This window comes from Carassius carassius, unplaced genomic scaffold (genome assembly GCF_963082965.1).
Source record: "Carassius carassius unplaced genomic scaffold, fCarCar2.1 SCAFFOLD_75, whole genome shotgun sequence".
NCBI lineage: Eukaryota > Metazoa > Chordata > Actinopteri > Cypriniformes > Cyprinidae > Carassius > Carassius carassius.
The window spans coordinates 50,001-77,554 of NW_026775017.1; the positions used below are offsets into that span (position 1 = coordinate 50,001).

Here is a 27,554-nt window from a genome sequence, read left to right on the forward strand (position 1 = left end):
TTCGTGTGCAAGTTCAACATGGTGAAAAACAAAGCGCTGCGCATCGGCTTCCACTGAAGTCCAGACTTCATCTTCATGTTTGTGTTATTTAAAGAGTAAAACACTTTATGAACATCACTACATCGGCCAGAGCTCGTCTCTGATGCTTTAAACCAAAAGGCCTTTCATTTTGTATTTTTATAAGCAATGCAAGAAAGATGATTTACTGTTTTTATTTCATTTGCTCCTGTATTCTTGTCTAATGAAAAATAAGTGTCACTATATAATGAATCTGTTTTTTGTTAATAAAATCTAACTGTACATCACACGCGTCACTTGTTCGGTTGAGGCTCTGTCTTCAGCTCGGTGTTCGTTCTGGTTCTTCGTCTGATCAGATGTGTGTCTGGAGTGTCTGTCTGCAGAGGAAACAGTGTTTTTGACACATCAGATGATTTACTGCAGCTTTAGATCATGATTCTTGTACAAGCAGTTTTCATGAGATCATTTTCCACATGGAGTATGATTAATAGTCCAAATGTTCCTGCGGTAACATGAATTTTTAAATGAACTAGTAATGGCAAAAAGATGGTCACACCTACAGGAACAAACACATTTATAAGATGAAGTTTTCAGAGTGACATACGTGTACGTGTGTGTGTGTGTTGATCTGTCGGGGATGATGAAGATGATGTTGTTTTCTCGTGTTCCAGCGCTGCCATGTGTTTAGTGTAGGACCAGGAGATCTGAAGAAATCAACAATCAATGAGCTTATAGTCATTACTATAATTATTATAAAGACAATGCCTTTGTTAATGCCTTATTTTAAAGTAATAATAGTTTAACACTTCAGAGATAAAATTATTTGTTTAATCCCTAATAATCTTTCGGTAAACATAAACGTGTTTAAATGGATGAATCTAAACAGAAAATACTATTTCTTTCCTTCCTGCAAGTTTAAAAGAGGAATAAATGAAAGCGATATCCATCTTTGAAAGCTTTATTTGTGAAGTACTTAAAACACATTTATATGCCATTTTCTTTAAGAAGCACAGAATAAATGGACAAGAAATCATTCACACAATCCATTTCATAACATAGTAACTGTCCTCATAATCGTAAGAGCTAATTAATGCACATTGACCAAAAAGCATCTTTTCTTCCTGATATGATGAAGACGAGGAGAGCTGAAGGTCTGGAGAGACGCTCACTGACTGACTGACAGACAGACACACACGCACAGACACACACACTCACTGACAGACAGACACACGCACAGACACACACTCACTGACAGACAGATACACACACACACACACACACACACACACACACACACTCACTCACTGACACAGACACACACACACACACACACTGACAGACAGACACACACACACACACTGACAGACAGACACACACACTCACTGACAGACAGAAAGACACATACACTCACTGACAGACAGACTCACACACACACTCAATGACAGACAGACACACTCACACACACTCACTGACAGACAGAATCACACACGCACACTCACTGACAGACACACACGCACACTATCTGACAGACAGACACACACACACAGACAGTCAGACAGACTCACACACACACACTCACTGACAGACACACACACACACACACACTGACAGACACATTCGCTCACTGACAGACTGACAGACACACACACACACACACACACACTCACATACACACTGACAGACAGAATCACACGCACACTCACTGACAGACAGAATCACACGCACACTGACAGACAGACAGACTCACACACACACACACACTCACTGACAGACAGACACACACACACACACAGAAACACAGTCACTGACAGACAGACACATACACACACACACGCACTCACACTGACAAACAGACACTCACACGCACTCACACTGACAGACAGACACACACACACACACACACTCACTGACAGACAGAATCACACGCACACTCACTGACAGACAGAATCACATGCACACTGACAGACAGACAGACACACACACACACACTCACTCACTGACAGACAGACACACACACACACACACACACACTCACTGACAGACACACACACGCACAGAAACACAGTCACTGACAGACACACACACACTCACTGACACACACACACACACACACTCACTGACAGACACACACACACTCACTCACTCACTGACAGACAGACACACACACAGACACACACACACACAGACACACACACACACACACACACACTCACTGACAGACAAAATCACACAGACACACTCACTGACAGACACACACACACTCACTGACAGACAGACACACTCACACACACTCACTGACAGACAGAATCACACACACACACACACACACACACACTCACTGACAGACACACACGCACACTCACTGACACACGGACACACACACACACACACACTGACAGACAGACGGACAGACACACACACACTCACTGACAGACAGACAGACTCACACACACACACTCACTGACAGACAGACACACACACACACACTCACTGACAGACAGACAGACAGACACACACACACACACTGACAGACTCACACACACACACTCACTGAAAGACAGACACATACACACTCACTCACTGACAGACAGACACACACACACACACACACTGACAGACAGACACACACACACACTCACTGACAGACACACACACACACACACACACTCACTGACAGACAGACACACACACACACTCACACTCACAGACAGACAGACACACACACACACACTCACTGACAGACAGACCCACACACACTCACAGACAGACAGACCCACACACACTCACAGACAGACACACACACACACACACTCACAGACAGACAGACACACACACACACACTGACTGAAGCAGGACCCGAGTCTCGTCTGCAGACTGAAGACTGTCATTCATTTGGACTTTTTGTCTTTTTCACGTCTCGATCGTCACTGGTTTTTATACTTCAATGAAACCATAAAAAAAATCAAGTCCTTGATTAAAGAAAATAACACTAACTGAAATAAAATATAAAAACTTATTTCATCTAGTTTCCAAGGCAACATTTTAATTAAATTGATGTACTAAAATAATTAAAACTAAACAATAAAAACTTGATAAACAAAGGAAGTTTTTTATTTTTTTATTTATTCAAGATGCTGACAAAACCTATGATGGTGTCTGAATGATTCAGGCTGATGAAGATGATGATGATGATGAATTAGATGACGACAGAACAGATGACAGTGACCTCTGACCTTATATGTGGCTGCTCTCGTGCCATCAGTCCCACAGTTCTGCTCTTCATCAGCAACGACATGAGCCTCATCCTCCTCCTCCTCCTGCTGCCCAACACACACACACACACACACAGAGAGAGAGAGGGAGAGACACACACACACACACAGAGAGGGAGAGACACACACACAGAGAGAGAGAGGGAGAGACACACACACAGAGAGAGAGAGAGGGGGATACACACACACACATAGAGAGGGAGAGACACACACACACACACACAGACAGAGAGAAGGAGAGAGAGACACACACACACACACACAGAGAGCGAGCGAGGGAGAGACACACACACACACACACAGAGAGTCTTTCAGTGATGCAGTGTTTTCAGTATTTTCACTGACCAATCAGGTGTGAGCATCACTGCAGTTCATTCGCACACATCACAAAGTAGTTTTGCATTAATTGCAGTATCTTTGGAATAAAGAGCTTTTACAGTGTTGTAAACCTATAGCAATGAAAGTGATTCAACACCTGTACAAAAGCAGCAGGGTAGTGATCACACAGCAACACTGATGTAGAACACATCTGCAGATCAACCTCACCACAGCTCTTCTGTGACTCCATAACTCATATTTCAATTTACACAATTTAGCAAAATCAGAAAATGTTGTGTCTAATACAGGTGCTTCTCAATAAATTAGATCGTTGTGGAAAAATTTCAGTAATTCACCTCAATTGGTTAAACTTATGTGTTAAATAAATTCAGTGCACACAGACTGAAGTAGTTTAAGTCTTTGGTTATTTTAATTGTGATGATTTTGGCTCACATTTAACAAAAACCCACCAATTCACTCTCAACAAATTAGAATACTTCATAAGACCAATAATAATAACAAAGAATTTTTTAGTGAATTGTTGGCCTTCTGGAAAGTATGTTCCTTTACTGTACATGGACTCAATACTTGGTAGGGGCTCCTTTTGCTTTAATTATTGCCTCAGTTCGGCGTGGCATGGAGGTGATCAGTTTGTGGCTCTGCTGAGGTGGTCTGGAAGCCCAGGTTTCTTTGATAGTGGCCTTCAGCTAATCTGTATTGTTTGGTCTCTTCTTTCTCATCTTCCTCTTGACAATAGCCCATAGATTCTCTCTGGGGTTCAGGTCTGGTGAGTTTGCTGGCCAGTCAAGCACAACACCATGGTCATTTAACCCACTCTTGGTGCTTTTGGCAGTGTGGGCAGGTGCCAAATCCTGCTGGAAAATGAAATCAGCATCTTCAAAAAGCTGGTCAGCAAAAGGAAACTTTCTTGGTAAACGTGTGCAGTGACATTGTTTTTTTTTTGTTGTCAAAAACACAATGGACCAACACCAGCAGATGACATTGCACCCCAAATCGTCACAGACTGTGGAAACTTAACCCTGGACTTCAAGCAGCTTGGGCTATGAACTTCTCCACCCTTCCTCCAGACTCTAGGACCTTGGTTTCCAAATGAAATACAAAACTTGCTCTCATCTGAAAAGAGGACTTTGGACCACTGGGCAACAGTCCAGTTCTTCTTCTCTTAGCCCAGGTAAGATGCCTCTGATGTTGTCTGTGGTTCAGTAAATCTCTTGACACGTCTGTGTTTGTTGACTCTTGATGCCTTGACCCCAGCCCCAGTCCATTCCTTGTGAAGTTCACTCAAATTCTTGAACTGATTTTGCTTGACAATCCTCATAAGGCTGTGGTTCTCTCGGTTGGTTGTGCATCTTTTTCTTCCACACTTTTTCCTTCCACTCAACTTTCTGTTAACATGCTTGGATACAGCACTCATTGAACAGCCAGCTTCTTTGGCAACGAATGTTTATGGCTTACCCTCCTTGTGAAGGGTGTCAATGATTGTCTTCTGGATTTTCTTCTGTAACCTAGTGAACCAAACTGAGAGACCATTTTGAAGGATCAGGAAACCTTTGCAGGTGTTTTGAGTGGATTAGCTGATTGGCATGTCACCATATTCTAATTTGTTGAGATAGAGAATTGGTGGGTTTTTGTTAAATGTGAGCCAAAATCAACACAATTAAAAGTACCAAAGACTTAAGGTGTGTTCGACATCGGCTGCGGCTGGATGCAACCGATCGGCGAGAGTAGCCGCGTGCAGGTGGGGAGGTGCTGCAAACGGAGATATGAAGCCGGACACGTTGTGGCTCCCGTAGTTTGCTGCAATTACGTCAGTCATGGCAGATCACGTGGCGTTTGCTTACTTGATCGCGTTTAAATGTGTGTATAAGTGGTGTTTTGGAAGGGTGTCTTCCAAAACAAGATAACATATTGGATATATACTGTACTTTAGCAGTATGACATGGGTGTTTCTGCTAATACAAAATGATAAAAGTAACCTATAAAAAATTCCCTGGTGGGTAATGGTATGTGTTTTTTAAGAAGGTTTCAGCAACAAGATTTACAGTACCCTCCTGCTGAGCTCTTTTTAACATTTTAAACATAACACCACTGATTTTCATATACAGAAAAGCACAATTCTGTTGGATTTATATTGTGATTTAGACCAACTATTTGAAAGTGTTGTCAAGTTGAAGTTACAGCAAGTTGTTAGCAGTTTGCTAACCACATGCAGGTGAAGTATAAACACAGCAAAATAAACTAGATAATATGAAGAAACCAAACAAATGGAGGAATATAATGTATTATATATCATTTGTATAGGAGCATACATTTATGACCACATTAGATTGTATGTTTTTAAGATTAACATTTTAGTTATTAAAAATGCTCATTTGAATAGGTTATGCTGCTGAATACAAAAGGTCTGTATAAAAAAGAAAGTCATGCAAAATAAACATACACAAACTTGATATTGACAATAAAGTAAATACAGTAAAACAATATTTAATAAATATGATTTATAAGATGAAGACGACATAAAAACGTATTTAAACTTTTTTAAAAGTCCATATGAGAATTTCTGAAACTGAAGTCGACTCACAATAAACTTGAAATGCACGTCATCAGTGTCATCAGTGAATTCAGCCAATCGTGGATCAGTTGTGTCGTCATCAGAACCTGTGCAGCCGCTCTTCAGAAGCTGCGCTGGCTGAGTTCTCCGGCTACTCTCGAATCGCTCTCGCGGTACTTTGATGGCACACGTCACAGTCACGTGGCGTCAGCGCTGTATCAAGTCGGACAAAATTTCTAACCAGCATGCACTGCTTCAAGTCAGCCGACGATCGGTTTGCGCAGAGCTCCATGAAGTCGAACAAGCCTTTAAACTACTTTAGTCTGTGTGCACTGAATTTATTTAATACACAAGTTTCACAATTGAAGCCGAGCTTCAAGTCGAACGCACCCAGAGTCAGACGTCACATGATCAGAGTCAGACATCACACGGTGAGACGTCACATGATCAGAGTCAGACATCACATGGTCAGAGTCAGACGTCACACGGTCAGACGTCACATGATCAGAGTCAGACGTCACATGGTCAGAGTCAGACGTCACATGGTCAGAGTCAGATGTCACATGGTCAGAGTCAGACGTCACATGATCAGACATCACATGGTCAGAGTCAGATGTCACATGATCAGAGTCATACATCACATGATCAGAGTCAGACGTCACATGATCAGTCAGACGTCACATGGTCAGAGTCAGACGTCACGTGGTCAGAGTCAGACGTCACGTGGTCAGAGTCAGACGTCACGTGGTCAGAGTCAGACGTCACGTGATCAGAGTCAGACGTCACATGATCAGAGTCAGGCGTCACATGGTCAGAGTCAGATGTCACATGGTCAGAGTCAGACGTCACATGATCAGACATCACATGGTCAGAGTCAGATGTCACATGATCAGAGTCAGACGTCACATGATCAGAGTCAGACGTCACATGATCAGACATCACATGGTCAGAGTCAGATGTCACATGATCAGAGTCATACATCACATGATCAGAGTCAGACGTCACATGATCAGTCAGACGTCACATGGTCAGAGTCAGACGTCACGTGGTCAGAGTCAGACGTCACGTGGTCAGAGTCAGACGTCACGTGATCAGAGTCAGACGTCACATGATCAGAGTCAGGCGTCACATGGTCACAGTCAGATGTCACATGGTCAGAGTCAGACGTCACATGATCAGACATCACATGGTCAGAGTCAGATGTCACATGATCAGAGTCAGACGTCACATGATCAGAGTCAGACGTCACATGGTCAGAGTCAGACGTCACGTGGTCAGAGTCAGACGTCATGTGGTCAGAGTCAGACGTCACATGATCAGTCAGACGTCACGTGGTCAGAGTCAGACGTCACGTGGTCAGAGTCAGACGTCACGTGGTCAGAGTCAGACGTCATGTGGTCAGAGTCAGACGTCACATGGTCAGAGTCAGACGTCACATGGTCAGAGTCAGACGTCACATGATCAGTCAGACGTCACGTGGTCAGAGTCAGACGTCACGTGGTCAGAGTCAGACATCACGTGGTCAGAGTCAAACGTCACATGGTCAGAGTCAGGCGTCACATGGTCAGAGTCAGACGTCACATGGTCAGAGTCAGACGTCACATGATCAGAGTCAGACGTCACATGGTCAGAGTCAGACGTCACATGGCGCACCTGTGAGCAGCTGTCGTCCTGTTCTTCTGTCGGTCTGCTGCTCCGTGTCTCTCTGTCCAGCACTCGCTGAAGTTCTTCCTCTCCGACGTCGGAGCGCAACTCCACGAAATCCGGCCAGTGCTTGAGAAGCTCGTCAAACACACATGCCTGACACACACACACACACAGACAGACGGGGTCAGATGGGCGGAGTGTGTCAGTGTGAGGATGTCTGTGAGTCACACACCTGTGTCTCTCTGAAGACGTACGGCCCGAGCGCTCGCTGCTGACTCATGACTCTCTGCGCTGCATCTGGAGGAACGTGGATCTGCAGCGCCGGCGGAACACAACTACTGATGAAGCAGCTGATGATGATGGACACCTTCCTCTGGAGCGCCACGTCATCACAGCGGGAGTGACACAGATCCTACACACACACACACACACACACACACACAGTTTGAATGCGTTTTATATTTTGTATCATCCATCAGGATTTTATGGCTCATGTAGAGGAAAAAACTGTTTTATTCAGAGACTATAAACTAAGGAAAAATATGAATTTGCTGAAGATGCTGTTATTTATATGATTGTAATGTAAACCAGTGAGATCTTTCACACAGTAGAGCAGATACTGACATATACTGATCTAAATATCACTCTATATCTCCAGTAATGTGTCGAGAATTAAATGATCCGCACATATAACACAGTAATGGAGAGCTGAAGAAATCAAGGCTCCTCAGAAGATGTGAGATGTTCTGGAGGCTTGTGAAGATCATTCCTCGGCTGAGGAACAGTGAAAGTTAAGCTTCTGGAAACAAACGCTCCTCAAAAGATCCTGAGGATCAGATTTGAGACTCTAAAACATGATTGATGGAGAATCAAGTAAAGCTGAGCTGCTTCAGTCCAGGAAGAGTTCATCTGGAGATATTACTGACCTTATTCTGACCTTTACTTTAAACTACATCAGGAATGAAAACTGAATTATCCACAGACGAAGCTCTTCTCCAGGATATTGTGTGGAGCGTCTCGTTCTCGTCTCACCTTGTATCTCTGAACCTCCAGCCAGAAGAGCAGATCGTTCTCCAGCAGATCATCTCGGACAGACAGAAACTTCTGGAACTGCAGACAGGTGACGGGATTCAACAGAGCCCTGCGCAGAGCCACCGACTCCTGAGACAAGCTCATCAGACCTCCAGACACCTGCTGACACACACACATACAGAGTCACACACAGACACACACAGAGTCACACATACAGAGTTACACAGAGAGATAGAGAGAGAGAGAGAGACACACACACACACACACACACGAGTGCGCACACACACACGCACACTCAAACTCACACACTCACACACACACACAGAGTCACACATACAGAGTTACACACACACAGAGGGAGAGAGAGAGAGAGAGAGAGAGAGAGAGAGACACACACACACACACACACGAGTGCACACACACTCACACACACACAGAGTCACACATACACACACATGGTCACACATGGTTTAAATCGTACTTATATGACCGCCATCAGTTCGTAGCAGTGAATGAAGATGTATCCTATCGATCACAAGTGCAGTATGGAGTACCTCAAGGCTCAGTACTAGGGCCGCTACTCTTCACGCTTTATATGTTACCCTTGGGAGATATCATCAGGAAACATGGTGTTAGCTTTCACTGTTATGCTGATGATACTCAGCTCTATATTTCTTCGCAGCCCGGTGAAACACACCAATTTGAAAAACTAATGGATTGCATAGTCGATATAAAAAACTGGATGACGAGTAATTTCTTACTGCTAAATTCTGAAAAAACAGAGGTGTTAATTATAGGACCTAAAAACTCTGCTTGTAATAACCTAGAACACTGTCTAAGACTTGATGGTTGCTCTGTCAATTCTTCATCATCAGTTAGGAGCCTAGGTGTGCTACTTGATCGCAATCTTTCCTTAGAAAGCCACGTTTCTAGCATTTGTAAAACTGCATTTTTCCATCTCAAAAATATATCTAAATTACGGCCTATGCTCTCAATGTCAAATGCAGAAATGTTAATCCATGCATTTATGACCTCAAGGTTAGATTATTGTAATGCTTTATTGGGTGGTTGTTCTGCACGCTTAGTAAACAAACTACAGCTAGTCCAAAATGCAGCAGCAAGAGTTCTTACTAGAACCAGGAAGTATGACCATATTAGCCCGGTCCTGTCAACACTGCACTGGCTCCCTATCAAGCATCGCATAGATTTTAAAATATTGCTTATTACTTATAAAGCCCTGAATGGTTTAGCACCTCAGTATTTGAATGAGCTCCTTTTACATTATAATCCTCTACGTCCGCTACGTTCTCAAAACTCAGGCAATTTGATAATACCTAGAATATCAAAATCAACTGCAGGCGGCAGATCCTTTTCCTATTTGGCGCCCAAACTCTGGAATAACCTACCTAACATTGTTCGGGAGGCAGACACACTCTTGCAGTTTAAATCTAGATTAAAGACCCATCTCTTTAACCTGGCATACACATAACATACTAATATGCTTTTATTATCCAAATCCGTTAAAGGATTTTTAGGCTGCATTAATTAGGTAAACCGGAACCGGAAACACTTCCCATAACAACCTATGTACTTGCTACATCATTAGAAGAATGGCATCTACGCTAATATTAGTCTGTTTCTCTCTTGTTCCGAGGTCACCGTAGCCACCAGATCCAGTCTGTGTCCAGATCAGAGGGTCACTGCAGTCACCCGGATCCAGTACGTATCCAGACCAGATGGTGGATCAGCACCTAGAAAGGACCTCTACATCCCTGAAAGACAGCGGAGACCAGGACAACTAGAGCCCCAGATACAGATCCCCTGTAAAGACCTTGTCTCAGAGGAGCACCAGGACAAGACCACAGGAAACAGATGATTCTTCTGCACAATCTGACTTTGCTGCAGTCTGGAATTGAACTACTGGTTTCATCTGGTCAGAGGAGAACTGGCCCCCCAACTGAGCCTGGTTTCTCCCAAGGTTTTTTTCTCCATTCTGTCACCGATGGAGTTTCGGTTCCTTGCCGCTGTCGCCTCTGGCTTGCTTAGTTGGGGACACTTCATCTACAGCGATATCGTTGACTTGATTGCAAATAAATGCACAGACACTATTTAACTGAACAGAGATGACATCACTGAATCCAATGATGAACTGCCTTTAACTCTCATTTTGCATTATTGACACTGTTTTCCTAATGAATGTTGTTCAGTTGCTTTGACGCAATGTATTTTGTTTAAAGCGCTATATAAATAAAGGTGACATACAGAGTTACACACAGAGAGAGAGACACACACACACACGAGTGCGCACACACACACACACACACTCACACACACACTCACACTCACACACACACACACACACAGAGTCACACATACAGAGTTACACACACAGAGAGAGAGAGAGAGAGAGAGACACACACACACAAGTGCGCACACACACACACACACGAGTGCACACACACTCACACACACACACAGAGTCACACATACAGAGTTACACACAGAGAGAGAGAGACACACACACACACGAGTGCGCACACACACACACACTCACACTCACACACACACGAGTGCGCACACACTCACACACACACACACACACACTCACACTCACACACACTCACACACACACACTCACACTCACACTCTCACACACACACACACACACACACACACTCACACACACACACACACACACACACACTCACACACACACACACACACACACACACTCACACACACACTCACACACTCACACACACACTCACACACACACTCACACTCACTCACTCACACTCACTCACTAAGACCTTATTCTTAGCTTTCTCTCCTGCCTGCGGGTGTCGCTGTTGGACAGTGTTTTCTCTACTTCCTGTTGGCCTTCTGTAGCAAATTGTAGCTCCGTGTAGCTGTTTTTATTTTATTTTTTCTCTAGAATCTTTATCTTACTATCACTCTCTGTTTTTAAAGTGGTAAAATATAACTTAATTCACACCATATTTCTGATATTATCTATCAATCTTATCAGATTAACTTTGATCGTTCACTTTTATTTTATATCCGTAAGTGCAGTACACCTGCAAAGCATTAGCACTCGTTAGCTTGTCATTAGCGTTTTCATTCGAACCTATCGCTGTTTTCTTTTCTCCTCTCCCTCGCTCCAGTTTTTCACAAGTTCATCAAACAACCGCAGTAAGAATATTTCATCAAGCACGGTGAGTAATGGCTTCTCCCGTCATTGTTACTTGCACCTCTTGCCACATGTACAGTTTATCTATCTCTGTCGCTGATGAGGGATTCACATGTGATAAATGCAGGGAAATAGTTAGGCTGACAGAGAAGATTTCAGAATTAGAGACACGCATCCAAACTTTAATTGAGGACAGTAAGAATGTTAGGGCTCTAGATACGGCTTTGGATGCGTCTAGCTCAGGGATTCCTGTACATTGTTCGGTTCCGGAAACAGAGCCCCAGCAGCAGGGCAACTGGGTGACGGTGAGGCAGCGTAGTCGTGGGTCAAAACACCGCTCTTCTGTTCCGATCAAAACATTAAACAGGTTCTCCCCACTCAGTGATGCACCCACTGAGAAACCTGATGAAAGTGCTCTAGTTATTGGTGATTCTGTTGTACGGAACGTGAATATAGAGACACTAGCCACCATAGTCAAATGTTTACCGGGAGCCAGAGCGCCTGACATCTTGGCAAATTTAAAAGTGCTGGCTAATGCTAAACGTAAATACAGTAAGATTGTTATTCATGCCGGCGCTAATGATGTTCGACTTCGCCAGTCGGAGATCACTCAAAATAACATTAAAGAGGTGTGTGAACTTGCAAGCACGATGTAAGACACTGTAATATGCTCTGGTCCCCTCCCTGCTTACCGTGGTGATGAGATGCATAGCAGATTGTCATCACTCAATGGCTGGATGTCTAAGTGGTGCCCACAGAATAACATAGGTTTCATTGACAATTGGACGAGCTTTTGGGGCAGACCTGACCTGTTGAAAAGAGATGGTCTTCATCCCTCCTGGGGTGGCGCCACTCTTCTCTCTAGAAATATGGCAAATAGTCTTAGTGTTTATACTTGACTAACTGGGGCCCAGGTCAGGAAGCAGACAGAGTGGCTAAACCGACCGTCTGCTAGCTGCCTCCCGTCACAGAGGTCAGTTAATTCTCAGCACATAGAGACTTTTTCACCTAGATATCACACTATAGAGACTGTGTCTGTTCCCCAAACGAGAAAATACAAAAAACGTCCAAACCAAGTTAAGATTAACAATTTAATTGAGGTTCAACAAATAAAAAACAGAAGCAATATGGATAAACAAATGATAAAGCTTGGCTTATTGAATATCAGATCCCTTTCTACGAAAACACTTTTTGTAAATAATATGATCACTGATCATAATATAGATGTGCTCTGTTTGACAGAAACCTGGCTAAAACCTGATGATTACATTATTTTAAATGAGTCCACCCCCCAAGATTACTGTTATAAACATGAGCCATGTCTAAAAGGCAAAGGGGGAGGTGTTGCTTCAATTTATAACAACGTTTTCAGGATTTCTCAGAGGGCAGGCTTCAAGTATAACTCGTTTGAAGTAATGGTGCTTCATATAACATTATCCAGAGAAACAAATGTTAATGATAAATCCCCTGTTATGTTTGTACTGGCTACTGTATACAGGCCACCAGGGCACCATACAGACTTTATTAAAGAGTTTGGTGATTTTACATCCGAGTTAGTTCTGGCTGCAGATAAAGTTTTAATAGTTGGTGATTTTAATATCCATGTTGATAATGAAAACGATGCATTGGGATCAGCATTTATAGACATTCTGAACTCTATTGGTGTTAGACAACACGTTTCAGGACCTACTCATTGTCGAAATCATACTCTAGATTTAATACTGTCACATGGAATTGATGTTGATGGTGTTGAAATTATTCAGCCAAGTGATGATATCTCAGATCATTATTTAGTTCTGTGCAAAATTCATATAGCCAAAATTTTAAATTCTACTTCTTGTTACAAGTATGGAAGAACCATCACTTCTAACACAAAAGACTGCTTTTTAAGTTATCTTCCTGATGTATCCAAATTCCTTAGCATATCCAAAACCTCAGAACAACTTGATGATGTAACAGAAACTATGGACTCTCTCTTTTCTAGCACTTTAAATAAAGTTGCTCCTTTACGCTTAAGGAAGGTTAAGGAAAACAGTTTGACACCATGGTATAATGAGCATACTCGCACCCTAAAGAGAGCAGCCCGAAAAAATGGAGCGCAGCTGGAGGAAAACAAAACTAGAGGTATTTCGTATTGCTTGGCGGGAAAGTAACCTATCCTACAGAAAAGCATTAAAAACTGCTAGATCCGATTACTTTTCTTCTCTTTTAGAAGAAAACAAACATAACCCCAGGTATTTATTCAATACAGTGGCTAAATTAACGAAAAATAAAGCCTCAACAAGTGTTGACATTTCCCAACACCACAGCAGTAATGACTTTATGAACTACTTTACTTCTAAAATCGATACTATTAGAGATAAAATTGCAACCATTCAGCCGTCAGCTACAGTATCACATCAGACAGTGCACTATAGACCCCCTGAGGAACAGTTCCACTCATTCTCTACTATAGGAGAGGAAGAATTGTATAAACTTGTTAAATCATCTAAACCAACAACATGTATGTTAGACCCTATACCATCTAAGCTCCTGAAAGAGGTGCTTCCAGAAGTCATAGATCCTCTTCTGACTACTATTAATTCCTCATTGTCATTAGGATATGTCCCCAAAACCTTCAAACTGGCTGTTATTAAGCCTCTCATCAAAAAACCACAACTTGACCCCAAAGAACTAGTTAATTATAGACCAATCTCGAATCTCCCTTTTCTGTCCAAGATACTAGAAAAGGTGGTATCCTCTCAATTATATTCCTTCTTAGAGAAAAATGGTATATGTGAGGATTTCCAGTCAGGATTTAGACCGTATCATAGTACTGAGACTGCTCTCCTTATAGTTACAAATGATCTGCTCTTATCATCTGATCGTGGGTGTATCTCTCTATTAGTTTTATTGGATCTTAGTGCTGCGTTTGACACAATTGACCACAACATTCTTTTGCATAGACTTGAACACTTTGTTGGCATCAGTGGAAGTGCATTAGCATGGTTTAAATCGTACTTATATGACCGCCATCAGTTCGTAGCAGTGAATGAAGATGTATCCTATCGATCACAAGTGCAGTATGGAGTACCTCAAGGCTCAGTACTAGGGCCGCTACTCTTCACACTTTATATGTTACCCTTGGGAGATATCATCAGGAAACATGGTGTTAGCTTTCACTGTTATGCTGATGATACTCAGCTCTATATTTCTTCGCAGCCCGGTGAAACACACCAATTTGAAAAACTAATGGATTGCATAGTCGATATAAAAAACTGGATGACGAGTAATTTCTTACTGCTAAATTCTGAAAAAACAGAGGTGTTAATTATAGGACCTAAAAACTCTGCTTGTAATAACCTAGAACACTGTCTAAGACTTGATGGTTGCTCTGTCAATTCTTCATCATCAGTTAGGAACCTAGGTGTGCTATTCGATCGCAATCTTTCCTTAGAAAGCCACGTTTCTAGCATTTGTAAAACTGCATTTTTCCATCTCAAAAATATATCTAAATTACGGCCTATGCTCTCAATGTCAAATGCAGAAATGTTAATCCATGCATTTATGACCTCAAGGTTAGATTATTGTAATGCTTTATTGGGTGGTTGTTCTGCACGCTTAGTAAACAAACTACAGCTAGTCCAAAATGCAGCAGCGAGAGTTCTTACTAGAACCAGGAAGTATGACCATATTAGCCCGGTCCTGTCAACACTGCACTGGCTCCCTATCAAGCATCGCATAGATTTTAAAATATTGCTTATTACTTATAAAGCCCTGAATGGTTTAGCACCTCAGTATTTGAATGAGCTCCTTTTACATTATAATCCTCTACGTCCGCTACGTTCTCAAAACTCAGGCAATTTGATAATACCTAGAATATCAAAATCAACTGCAGGCGGCAGATCCTTTTCCTATTTGGCACCTAAACTCTGGAATAACCTACCTAACATTGTTCGGGAGGCAGACACACTCTTGCAGTTTAAATCTAGATTAAAGACCCATCTCTTTAACCTGGCATACACATAACATACTAATATGCTTTTATTATCCAAATCCGTTAAAGGATTTTTAGGCTGCATTAATTAGGTAAACCGGAACCGGGAACACTTCCCATAACACCCTATGTACTTGCTACATCATTAGAAGAATGGCATCTACGCTAATATTAGTCTGTTTCTCTCTTGTTCCGAGGTCACCGTAGCCACCAGATCCAGTCTGTGTCCAGATCAGAGGGTCACTGCAGTCACCCGGATCCAGTACGTATCCAGACCAGATGCTGGATCAGCACCTAGAAAGGACCTCTACATCCCTGAAAGACAGCGGAGACCAGGACAACTAGAGCCCCAGATACAGATCCCCTGTAAAGACCTTGTCTCAGAGGAGCACCAGGACAAGACCACAGGAAACAGATGATTCTTCTGCACAATCTGACTTTGCTGCAGCCTGGAATTGAACTACTGGTTTCGTCTGGTCAGAGGAGAACTGGCCCCCCAACTGAGCCTGGTTTCTCCCAAGGTTTTTTTCTCCATTCTGTCACCGATGGAGTTTCGGTTCCTTGCCGCTGTCGCCTCTGGCTTGCTTAGTTGGGGTCACTTCATCTACAGCGATATCGTTGACTTGATTGCAAATAAATGCACAGACACTATTTAACTGAACAGAGATGACATCACTGAATCCAATGATGAACTGCCTTTAACTATCATTTTTGCATTATTGACACTGTTTTCCTAATGAATGTTGTTCAGTTGCTTTGACGCAATGTATTTTGTTTAAAGCGCTATATAAATAAAGGTGACATTGACTTTGACTTTGACTCACACACACACACACACACACACACACACACTCACACACACACACACTCACACTCACACTCACACACACACACACACACACACACACACACACTCACACTCACACACTCACACTCACACACACACACACACACACACACACACAGGTGTGCAGCTGTATCACACTGGTAGAGATGTTCTCTCTCATCCTGACATGAGTGTGACGTACAGCAGCTCTTACAGGAATCAGTTACACACTGTTAGTCACTGATCTGGACGAGCTGACAGAGAAACAGCTACATTAATGCATGAGCAGCACAGTGTGTCCAGACAGAAAAAAAACACACTATTCAAAAACTACTTCATAAAATAAACAGGAACTCCATTAGAAGACAATTCGACACTATTGAGGAGGAAGTGAAGAAAACCAAATGAGCTGGACTCACCCTCCAGACGTGTCTCCTCCTGCGCTGACGGATGACCGGCTGCTGCTCTCTCTCCACGTCTGTGACCTGCACACACACACACACACACACACACACACAGGAAATGATGTCGTCAGTGTCTCCAGTCATCAGAGGATAAGTGTGAGTGAAGATGAAGCCTCACGAGAGGGATACTGCCATTAACATGTCTCTGCAGCACAGAAACAGGGATATTTGTAGTAATAGACAACAATACATTGTTAGGGTTAAAATTAGATTTTTCTTTTATGACAAAAATCATCATGTTCATGTTCCATGAAGTAAGTTTCCTACCGTAAATATATCAAAACTTAATGTTTGATTAGTAATATGCATTGCTAAGAACTTCATTTGAACAACTTTAAAGATGATTTTCTCAATATTTAGATTTTTTTGCTCCCTCAGATTCCAGATTTTCAAATAGTTGTATCTCAGACAGATATTGTCCTCCGAACAAACCACACATCACTGGAGAGATCATTTATTCAGCTTTAGATGATGTACAAATCTCAATTTCAAAGACTTGACACTTTATATTTATATATTTATTCACTTGTTCTGCAGTTTTCTTTATGATGTGTGCAAATGTCATTAAGGATGTACACGAGCAGCAGATCACAGATTCACAGATACTCTTCATCCTCCTCCTCATCATCATCAGTGTTTGGTTCATGTGGAACAGGAGCAGAATGAGACGCTCTCTGTCTGAGGATCTGATCAGCAGGTGTTTTGGGTAATGACTGTAATTAGTGTAATTAGGAAACCAGAGGAATCTCAGGTGTAATTATCTGACAGGTAACGTGAGGAGAGAGAGAACACACTGAGATGTCAGCAGATGTGTGGAATTTGTTGTTTGAGTGTTTGTGGTATCAGTATATGATGGTACTCGCTAACACACAGGAAGCTTTAAAGAGCAGAAGAGTTGAAGTGTTCCAGATGATCGTTACCTTCTTCTGCTGACGCGTGATGAACTGTGAGCTCGAGAGAAACAGCGGCAGCCATCGAGTTTCTAAACGACTGTGAAGCAGAGACTGAAGCTCCGAGAGAACAGACAGAGACACGGAGTCACGCTGGAGACACTGCTGGCTACCACACATCTGCAGCAACTACACACACACACACACACACACACACACACACACACACACACACACAGAGTCAGACTGTGCTGTGATTCATCATCTGCGTGTCTCATAAGCTCTCACAGATGCAGACAGTCACACTCCTGCTCATCCAGAGCTGATCTCGTACCTTCATCTGCTGTTCTTCAGTGGCCGGGCTGCCGGGTCCAAACAGGAAGTTACTGCTGAAATATTTGTCTTTGATGCTGGTGTTTCTCTCCTCCAGCAGCACTCCATCACTCTTCTTCAGCTGCTCCACGTCCAGCCAGCACTGCAGCTCAAGACTACTCACACACACACACACACAAACACACAGGTCAAACCAGTGAACGTGATGCTTCACTTTGACACCCATCCGTCCCTGCTGGACTTTGTTCACCTGGCCGAATTCTCCTCCAGGAAGGACAGGAAGTGCTGTAGTTCCATGCGGTTCCTCAGCAGGGAATCCAGACGGACCGCGCGGAACTCCTGCGGAACCTTGTCCCAGAGCCCCGGCGCTCTGCTGCCCTCTGCTGGAGCAGCTGCAGTCCTGTGCTCCTGCTGGACACACGAGCAGACGGACTATAGTACGGCTCACTCAGACCAGCTCCAGGTGTGTGCTCCAGGTGTGTTACCTGCTGTCTGCTCTGAGTGTGTGTGTACAGAGTCTGTAGAGTCTGGAAGAGCTCAGCCTCGGCGTAACGCATCTCCTGCCACTGCGCCACCTACAGACAGAGACAGACACTGCATCAGCTGACCACAGTCATGAGGAGATGTGTCCGAAGCACGAGTGTGACTCTTACAGTGTGTGGAGCGTCTCGGAGTCTCTCTGATAGCAGCGTCCATGGCTCCAGCAGGACTCTCAGAGCATGATCCTGCGCCCGGTCAAACAGATCCTCGAACGGGGGACTCAGACGCTGCAGGACGGCTCTCCTGTCCTCCTCGCTCAAGCCCACGCTCATCTGAGCACCGCTGCTCAGGTACGAGGCATACAGCAACTGAGAGCAGACAACACACACACACACACACACACACACACACACTGCTAAACGTGATAAAAGGAGGACAGAAATGAGCTACAGACACTGAATACACTGAATAATATGAAAGAACACACCACAAAATAGTGTGTGAGTGAGTGAGTGTGTGTGTGTGTGTGTGTGTGTGTGTGTGTGTGTGTGTACCTGAGCCGTGTGTGGGTGTGTGTGTACCTGAGCCGTGTGTGTGTCTCTGTCTGTGTGTCTGCGTGTGTGTGTGTGTGTGTGTGCACGTGTGTGTGTACCTGAGCCGTGTGTGGGTGTGTGTGTACGTGAGCCGTGTGTGTGTCTCTGTCTGTGTGCACGTGTGTGTGTACCTGAGCCGTGTGTGGGTGTGTGTGTGTACCTGAGCCGTGTGTGTGTCTCTGTCTGTGTGTGTCTGCGTGTGTGTGTGTGTGTGTGTGTGTGTGTGTGTGTGTGTACCTGAGCCGTGTGTGTGTGTGTGTGTGTGTACCTGAGCCGTGTGTGTGTGTGTGTGTGTGTGTACCTGAGCCGTGTGTGTCTGCGTGTGTGTGCGTGTGTGTGTGTGTGTGTGTGTGTGTGTGTGTGTACCTGAGCCGTGTGTGTGTGTGCGTGTGTGTGTACCTGAGCCGTGTCTGCGTGTGTGTCTGCGTGTGTGTGTGTGTGTGTGTGTGTGCGTGTGTGTGTATCTGAGCCGTGTGTGTCTGTGTGTGTGTGTGTGTGTGTGTATCTGAGCCGTGTGTGTGTGTGTCTGCGTGTCTGTGTGTGTGTGTGTGTGTGTGTCTGCGTGTCTGTGTGTGTGTGTGTGTGTGTGTGTGTGTGTGTGTGTGTGTACCTGAGCCATGCGCTGTGTTCTGTACGGATCAAATCTGCTCTGGCAGAAGAGCTGGTGGTACTGCAGTAGTTCTGAGCAGAAATACACAGCATTTTCCCACAACTAACACACACACACACACACACACAAGACAAATGAAAAAAAAAATCACCAAGAATCATCTAGAAAGCTCGGGACAAGCACTTCATTGGTCATCATTACACTCTTTTAGTCTAGACGTTTCACTTCTGAGTCATTTTTCTCTTTAGATCCTCACTGTAAGACAGCAGTGTCTCTGGACACTTGCACATGCAATACTACCACGATTTATAAATATATAATGATTGAAATATTTAACTGCATCACTGTAACAGGTTCAGTCGGTCATCGTGTGTGTTTGTGTGTGTGTGTGTGTGTGTGTGTGTGTGTGTGAGAGAGAGAGAGAGAGAGAGACGTACCTGCGGTCCTGAATTCTGACAGAAATGAGTGAAAAAGAAACCAGATCTGGATTCAGTGTGTAGAACCTCCAGCAGAGACTGAATCTCAGTGCCGTCCAGCTCAGCCTACACACACACACACACACACAGTTATTAACCAGGTCCAGCACACACAGAGATCATCAGATCGAGCCGTGGATCATACAATGCCGTACTCTCATATCACTGCAGGAGCAGACGGCCTGCGGATCAGTGTCTGCGCAGACAGAAGAACTCAACCCTCGCTCACATGACCCCTGACCCGACATAATTAAGCGGAAGCGCTGACCCCTGAAACACACACGCTTGGTTAGTGTTCGTGTTTATAATATCTTCATGATGCGTGTGATCTGAAGCAGGCACTCGCTCACCAGTACAGCAGCAGGATCTCTGACAGACGGGGCTGAACCTCTCGCAGTCGCTCCTCTCTCCAGCAGGTGGCGCTGTTTAACCCCAGTCTACACAGCAGCTGTTCACTCAGAGCCGCTGCGCTGCTGCTGACCACATACTGACCCTTCATCCACCCTAAATACCTGCAGACAGACGTTTCAGTGAGGCCAGACTCTACAGAAGCAAGTGTGTGAGTGTGTGTGTGTGTGTGTGTGTGTGTGAGTGTCTGTGTGTGTGTGTCTGAGTGTGTCTGAGTGTGTCTGAGTGTGTGTGTGTGTGTGTGTGTGTGTGTGTGTGTGTGTGTGTGTGTGTGAGTGCGTGTGTCTGTGTGTGTGTGTCTGAGTGTGTGTGTCTGAGTGTGTGTGAGTGTGTGTGTGTGTGTGTGTGTGAGTGCGTGTGTGTATGTGTGTGTGTGTGTGTGTGAGTGCGTGTGTCTGAGTGTGTGTGTCTGAGTGTGTGTCTGTGTGTGTGTGTCTGTATGTGTGTGTGTGAGTGCGTGTGAGTGAGTGCGTGCGCGTGTGTGTGTGTGTGTGTGTTACAATAGTGATGGCTGGTAAAGGGCTGGTTGGTCAGTTAGAGGGTTGTAACCTGTTCTTGGTCCTGGCGCTGAGTCTCTTCAGTCGTTCGATATCCATCCACAGATGAAGAATATTCTCTCCCGGCCCGTCGACCAGAGACCTCTTAAACTCCAGAAAGCTGGATCGAGAACGACCTGCGACAGAACAACACCTGACCAGTCACACTGACCCCTGCAGCACCGACGGATGCACAGAAACAGATTTCCACACGTATTTGATTCAGCTGGGTTCTCATTATTTATGGCGTATGGCTCTGAGTTTTCTTGGGCTGTGTCCGTCTCGAAGCAGGAGCCGAGGAACTGACCGTGTGCTGAGCTGCAGTTGTCCGGCTCTGATCTTGCAGGGTTCGGACAGATGAAGCTGCTGTCCATCTCCTCTGAAAATCTGCCAAACGGCCGAGCAGACAGAAGACAGCACTGCAAACACACCAGAGCACAGTGCACACTCCTCACAGCAGAACTCAGGTCAAAGGTCATGATCTCACAGAAGGGTTCTGGAACACACCTGATCATCACACCGCAGCGCTGGAGAGGAGCAATCCCCACTGAGCTGAGACAGACCTTTAGTCAACCTGTGCAGCAAAACAGACATCACAACAGACCAACGTCACACACTGGACCTTCGTGACAGCTTGACCACACACATCACACACTCCCACCTGAACTCTAAGTAACAGTCGCTCTGCAGGAAGAAGGGCAGTCTGTCTCTCTTCAGCCACTGGACGGTCTGCTCTCGGTCCAGACGCTGCAGAAGAAGAGTCATGAGCTTCTGGTGTGTGTGTGTATGTGTGTGTGTGTCGGGGGGGGGGGGGTGAGAGTGAGTGAGTGTGTGTGTGTTTGTGAGTGTGTGAGTGTGTGTGTGTGTGTGTGTCGGGGTTGGCGGGGGGGGGTGAGAGAGAGTGAGTGTGTGTGTGTGTGTGTGTGTGTGTGTATGTGAGTGTGAGTGTGTGCGTGTGTGTGCGCGTGTGTGTGTGTCACGTCACAGAGGTCAGTTAATTCTCAGCACATAGAGACTCTTTCACCTAGATATCACACTATAGAGACTAGAGACATTATTTTAAATGAGTCCACCCCCCAAGATTACTGTTATAAACACAAGCCGCGTCTAAAAGGCAAAGGGGGAGGTGTTGCTTCAATTTATAACAACGTTTTCAGGATTTCTCAGAGGGCAGGCTTCAAGTATAACTTGTTTGAAGTAATGGTACTTCATATAACATTATCCAGAGAAACAAATGTTAATGATAAATCCCCTGTTATGTTTGTACTGGCTACTGTATACAGGCCACCAGGGCACCATACAGACTTTATTAAAGAGTTTGGTGATTTTACATCCGAGTTAGTTCTGGCTGCAGATAAAGTTTTAATAGTTGGTGATTTTAATATCCATGTTGATAATGAAAACGATGCATTGAGATCAGCATTTATAGACATTCTGAACTCTATTGGTGTTAGACAACACGTTTCAGGACCTACTCATTGTCAAAATCATACTCTAGATTTAATACTGTCACATGGAATTGATGTTGATGGTGTTGAAATTATTCAGCCAAGTGATGATATCTCAGATCATTATTTAGTTCTGTGCAAACTTCATATAGCCAAAATTGTAAATTCTACTTCTTGTTACAAGTATGGAAGAACCATCACTTCTAACACAAAAGACTGCTTTTTAAGTTATCTTCCTGATGTATCCAAATTCCTTAGCATATCCAAAACCTCAGAACAACTTGATGATGTAACAGAAACTATGGACTCTCTCTTTTCTAGCACTTTAAATACAGTTGCTCCTCTACGCTTAAGGAAGGTTAAGGAAAACAGTTTGACACCATGGTATAATGAGCATACTCGCACCCTAAAGAGAGCAGCCCGAAAAATGGAGCGCAGCTGGAGGAAAACAAAACTAGAGGTATTTCGTATTGCTTTGGCGTAAAGTAACATATCCTACAGAAAAGCATTAAAAACTGCTAGATCCGATTACTTTTCTTCTCTTTTAGAAGAAAACAAACATAACCCCAGGTATTTATTCAATACAGGGGCTAAATTAACGAAAAATAAACCCATTTATATAAACCCATGACATTTCCCAACACCACAGCAGTAATGACTTTATTAACTACTTTACTTCTAAAATCGATACTATTAGAGATAAAATTGCAACCATTCAGCCGTCAGCTACAGTATCACATCAGACAGTGCACTATAGACTCCCTGAGGAACAGTTCCACTCATTCTCTACTATAGGAGAGGAAGAATTGTATAAACTTGTTAAATCATCTAAACCAACAACATGTATGTTAGACCCTATACCATCTAAGCTCCTAAAAGAGGTGCTTCCAGAAGTCATAGATCCTCTTCTGACTATTATTAATTCCTCATTGTCATTAGGATATGTCCCCAAAACCTTCAAACTGGCTGTTATTAAGCCTCTCATCAAAAAACCACAACTTGACCACAAAGAACTAGTTAATTATAGACCAATCTCGAATCTCCCTTTTCTGTCCAAGATACTAGAAAAGGTGGTATCCTCTCAATTATATTCCTTCTTAGAGAAAAATGGTATCTGTGAGGATTTCCAGTCAGGATTTAGACCGTATCATAGTACTGAGACTGCTCTCCTTAGAGTTACAAATGATCTGCTCTTATCATCTGATCGTGGGTGTATCTCTCTATTAGTTTTATTGGATCTTAGTGCTGCGTTTGACACAATTGACCACAACATTCTTTTGCATAGACTTGAACACTTTGTTGGCATTAATGGAAGTGCATTAGCATGGTTTAAATCGTACTTATATGACCGCCATCAGTTCGTAGCAGTGAATGAAGATGTATCCTATCGATCACAAGTGCAGTATGGAGTACCTCAAGGCTCAGTACTAGGGCCGCTATTCTTCACGCTTTATATGTTACCCTTGGGAGATATCATCAGGAAACATGGTGTTAGCTTTCACTGTTATGCTGATGATACTCCGCTCTATATTTCTTCGCAGCCCGGTGAAACACACCAATTTGAAAAACTAATGGATTGCATAGTCGTATAAAAAACTGGATGACGAGTAATTTCTTACTGCTAAATTCTGAAAAACAGAGGTGTTAATTATAGGACCTAAAAACTCTGCTTGTAATAACCTAGAACACTGTCTAAGACTTGATGGTTGCTCTGTCAATTCTTCATCATCAGTTAGGAACCTAGGTGTGCTACTTGATCGCAATCTTTCCTTAGAAAGCCACGTTTCTAGCATTTGTAAAACTGCATTTTTCCATCTCAAAAATATATCTAAATTACGGCCTATGCTCTCAATGTCGAATGCAGAAATGTTAATCCATGCATTTATGACCTCAACCTTAGATTATTGTAATGCTTTATTGGGTGGTTGTTCTGCACGCTTAGTAAACAAACTACAGCTAGTCCAAAATGCAGCAGCGAGAGTTCTTACTAGAACCAGGAAGTATGACCATATTAGCCCGGTCCTGTCAACACTGCACTGGCTCCCTATCAAGCATCGCATAGATTTTAAAATATTGCTTATTACTTATAAAGCCCTGAATGGTTTAGCACCTCAGTATTTGAATGAGCTCCTTTTACATTATAATCCTCTACGTCCGCTACGTTCTCAAAACTCAGGCAATTTGATAATACCTAGAATATCAAAATCAACTGCAGGCGGCAGATCCTTTTCCTATTTGGCGCCTAAACTCTGGAATAACCTACCTAACATTGTTCGGGAGGCAGACACACTCTTGCAGTTTAAATCTAGATTAAAGACCCATCTCTTTAACCTGGCATACACATAACATACTAATATGCTTTTAATATCCAAATCCGTTAAAGGATTTTTAGGCTGCATTAATTAGGTAAACCGGAACCGGGAACACTTCCCATAACACCCTATGTACTTGCTACATCATTAGAAGAATGGCATCTACGCTAATATTAGTCTGTTTCTCTCTTGTTCCGAGGTCACCGTAGCCACCAGATCCAGTCTGTGTCCAGATCAGAGGGTCACTGCAGTCACCCGGATCCAGTACGTATCCAGACCAGATGCTGGATCAGCACCTAGAAAGGACCTCTACTTCCCTGAAAGACAGCGGAGACCAGGACAACTAGAGCCCCAGATACAGATCCCCTGTAAAGACCTTGTCTCAGAGGAGCACCAGGACAAGACCACAGGAAACAGATGATTCTTCTGCACAATCTGATTTTGCTGCAGTCTGGAATTGAACTACTGGTTTCATCTGGTCAGAGGAGAACTGGCCCCCCAACTGAGCCTGGTTTCTCCCAAGGTTTTCTTCTCCATTCTGTCACCGATGGAGTTTCGGTTCCTTGCTGCTGTCGCCTCTGGCTTGCTTAGTTGGGGACACTTCATCTACAGCGATATCGTTGACTTGATTGCAAATAAATGCACAGACACTATTTAACTGAACAGAGATGACATCACTGAATCCAATGATGAACTGCCTTTAACTCTCATTTTTGCATTATTGACACTGTTTTCCTAATGAATGTTGTTCAGTTGCTTTAACGCAATGTATTTTGTTTAAAGCGCTATATAAATAAAGGTGACTTTGACTTTGTGTGTGTGTGTGTGTGCGCATGCGTGTGAGAGAGTGAGTGAGTGAGTGTGTGTGTGTGTGTGCGTGTGCACGTGTGTTGTGTGTGTGTGTGTTTGTGTGTGTCAGTACTGTGACGCTGTAGCTGTTGTCTCGCAGGGGTTCTGCAGGGGTCCAGCTCGGCTCACACACAGCTCTAGACCGGATCTCCAGCAGAGCGGTTCTGATCCGGTGGGACAGACACACAGCAGTGTGATCCAGCAGCTCGAAGCCTGCAGAGATCCCATCATACCTCACGGCCACAGAGAACACCTGCAACACACACAGCAGAAACACATTTCTGACACCTGTGCTCTCAGAACCTTGACTCGAGAAACACAGAATACAGTCATAAAAACTGAATTTACTGTATAATGTCAAGTTTAGATGAATTCATCAAAAGTAAATCACGTGAATCAAATCTTGACATGGACTTGTTTCAGGATTTGATTTGAAGTGAAGATATACACACAGAAGAGAGAAGATATTCAAAATAAACGCTTGGTTTAACTGGAATTATGTCAGAAATATATTATTGTGCAGTTGAATGTACACAATAATACTACTAAAAATAATAAATGATTCAAACTTATTTAAGGAGTAATCCCACAATATTTCTCCATTGTTTTAAATAATAAACCACCTTTGTTTGCCAGACTGAAAGATAAAATAACTAAATGACTGATTTATGTCTTCATTTGGTAATTAGAAATATTTATATACACAATACAGAAAAAAAAAACATTTTATAGGACTATTACAAAAATAAATGATAGCTAAATAAGTTGTGTTTATGAATTAAATAAATAAATCTGAACATATTTAGAGTTACTTTGAGATAAATCTCAACTGATTTGATCACTTATAAAACCATTAGACGTGGAAAGGCTGGTCGTTTCTCGCAAATGTTCTTGTTCCGGGAGATTTTAACTAAACCTGGTTAGTTTAACTAGTCCTTCCTCACCGGAAGCAGCAGGAAGTCGTTGAAGAACTCCACGAAGCTCTGATCAGATGAGAGACTGTGTTCCTGTTCAATCACAGCACATGATCAATCTACCAATCTACTAATCGATCAGTCACGCATTCACATTTAAACACACGATCTGTGTGATTCTGATACTCACAAAGTTCTCGCTCGTTATTTCAGGGAAATCTGAAAGAAGAAGCAGAAAGCGCGTCAGAGTCCGCGTTAAAGCAGAAAACCGCTGCTGAACTCACCGGGAAACTCACCGGGAAACCCCCGCGACATCCTGGAGCTCGGTTCGGATCCCGAGCGAAACTTTCCCCGCGGCGCGGCGCGCGTCTGATCGCGTTGCTATGGAGA

At 43.5% G+C, this 27,554-nt stretch overlaps 2 protein-coding genes across 2 annotated transcripts in view; one reads left to right on the top strand and one right to left on the bottom strand.

Annotated features, from left to right (window-relative positions):
- LOC132134193 (intermembrane lipid transfer protein VPS13B-like) overlaps nucleotides 1-138 on the top strand; it is a gene marked incomplete at its 5' end in the record, with an annotated part of 48,925 nt that extends 48,787 nt beyond the window's left edge. Inside the window, one exon of the mRNA XM_059546985.1 lies at nucleotides 1-138. This exon is cut by the window's left edge and continues 192 nt beyond it. Coding sequence (XP_059402968.1) covers nucleotides 1-57 — 57 coding nt within the window.
- Nucleotides 139-197: 59 nt separating this feature from the next.
- LOC132134187 (regulator of G-protein signaling 22) lies at nucleotides 198-27,554 on the bottom strand. The gene is made up of 25 exons (XM_059546978.1): nucleotides 27,449-27,554; nucleotides 27,355-27,383; nucleotides 27,195-27,257; nucleotides 26,324-26,503; nucleotides 22,303-22,388; nucleotides 22,170-22,215; nucleotides 21,949-22,123; nucleotides 21,655-21,778; nucleotides 21,048-21,209; nucleotides 20,853-20,967; nucleotides 20,659-20,763; nucleotides 20,222-20,323; nucleotides 19,192-19,386; nucleotides 18,937-19,113; nucleotides 18,789-18,904; nucleotides 18,540-18,693; nucleotides 18,236-18,394; nucleotides 17,434-17,460; nucleotides 17,271-17,336; nucleotides 8,860-9,018; nucleotides 8,060-8,239; nucleotides 7,834-7,980; nucleotides 3,252-3,335; nucleotides 629-722; nucleotides 198-395 (listed from the first exon to the last, which is right to left on the bottom strand). The coding sequence occupies exons 1-25, from the start codon at nucleotides 27,477-27,479 to the stop codon at nucleotides 292-294; spliced, it is 2,880 nt and encodes a 959-aa protein (XP_059402961.1). The 5' UTR covers nucleotides 27,480-27,554; the 3' UTR covers nucleotides 198-291.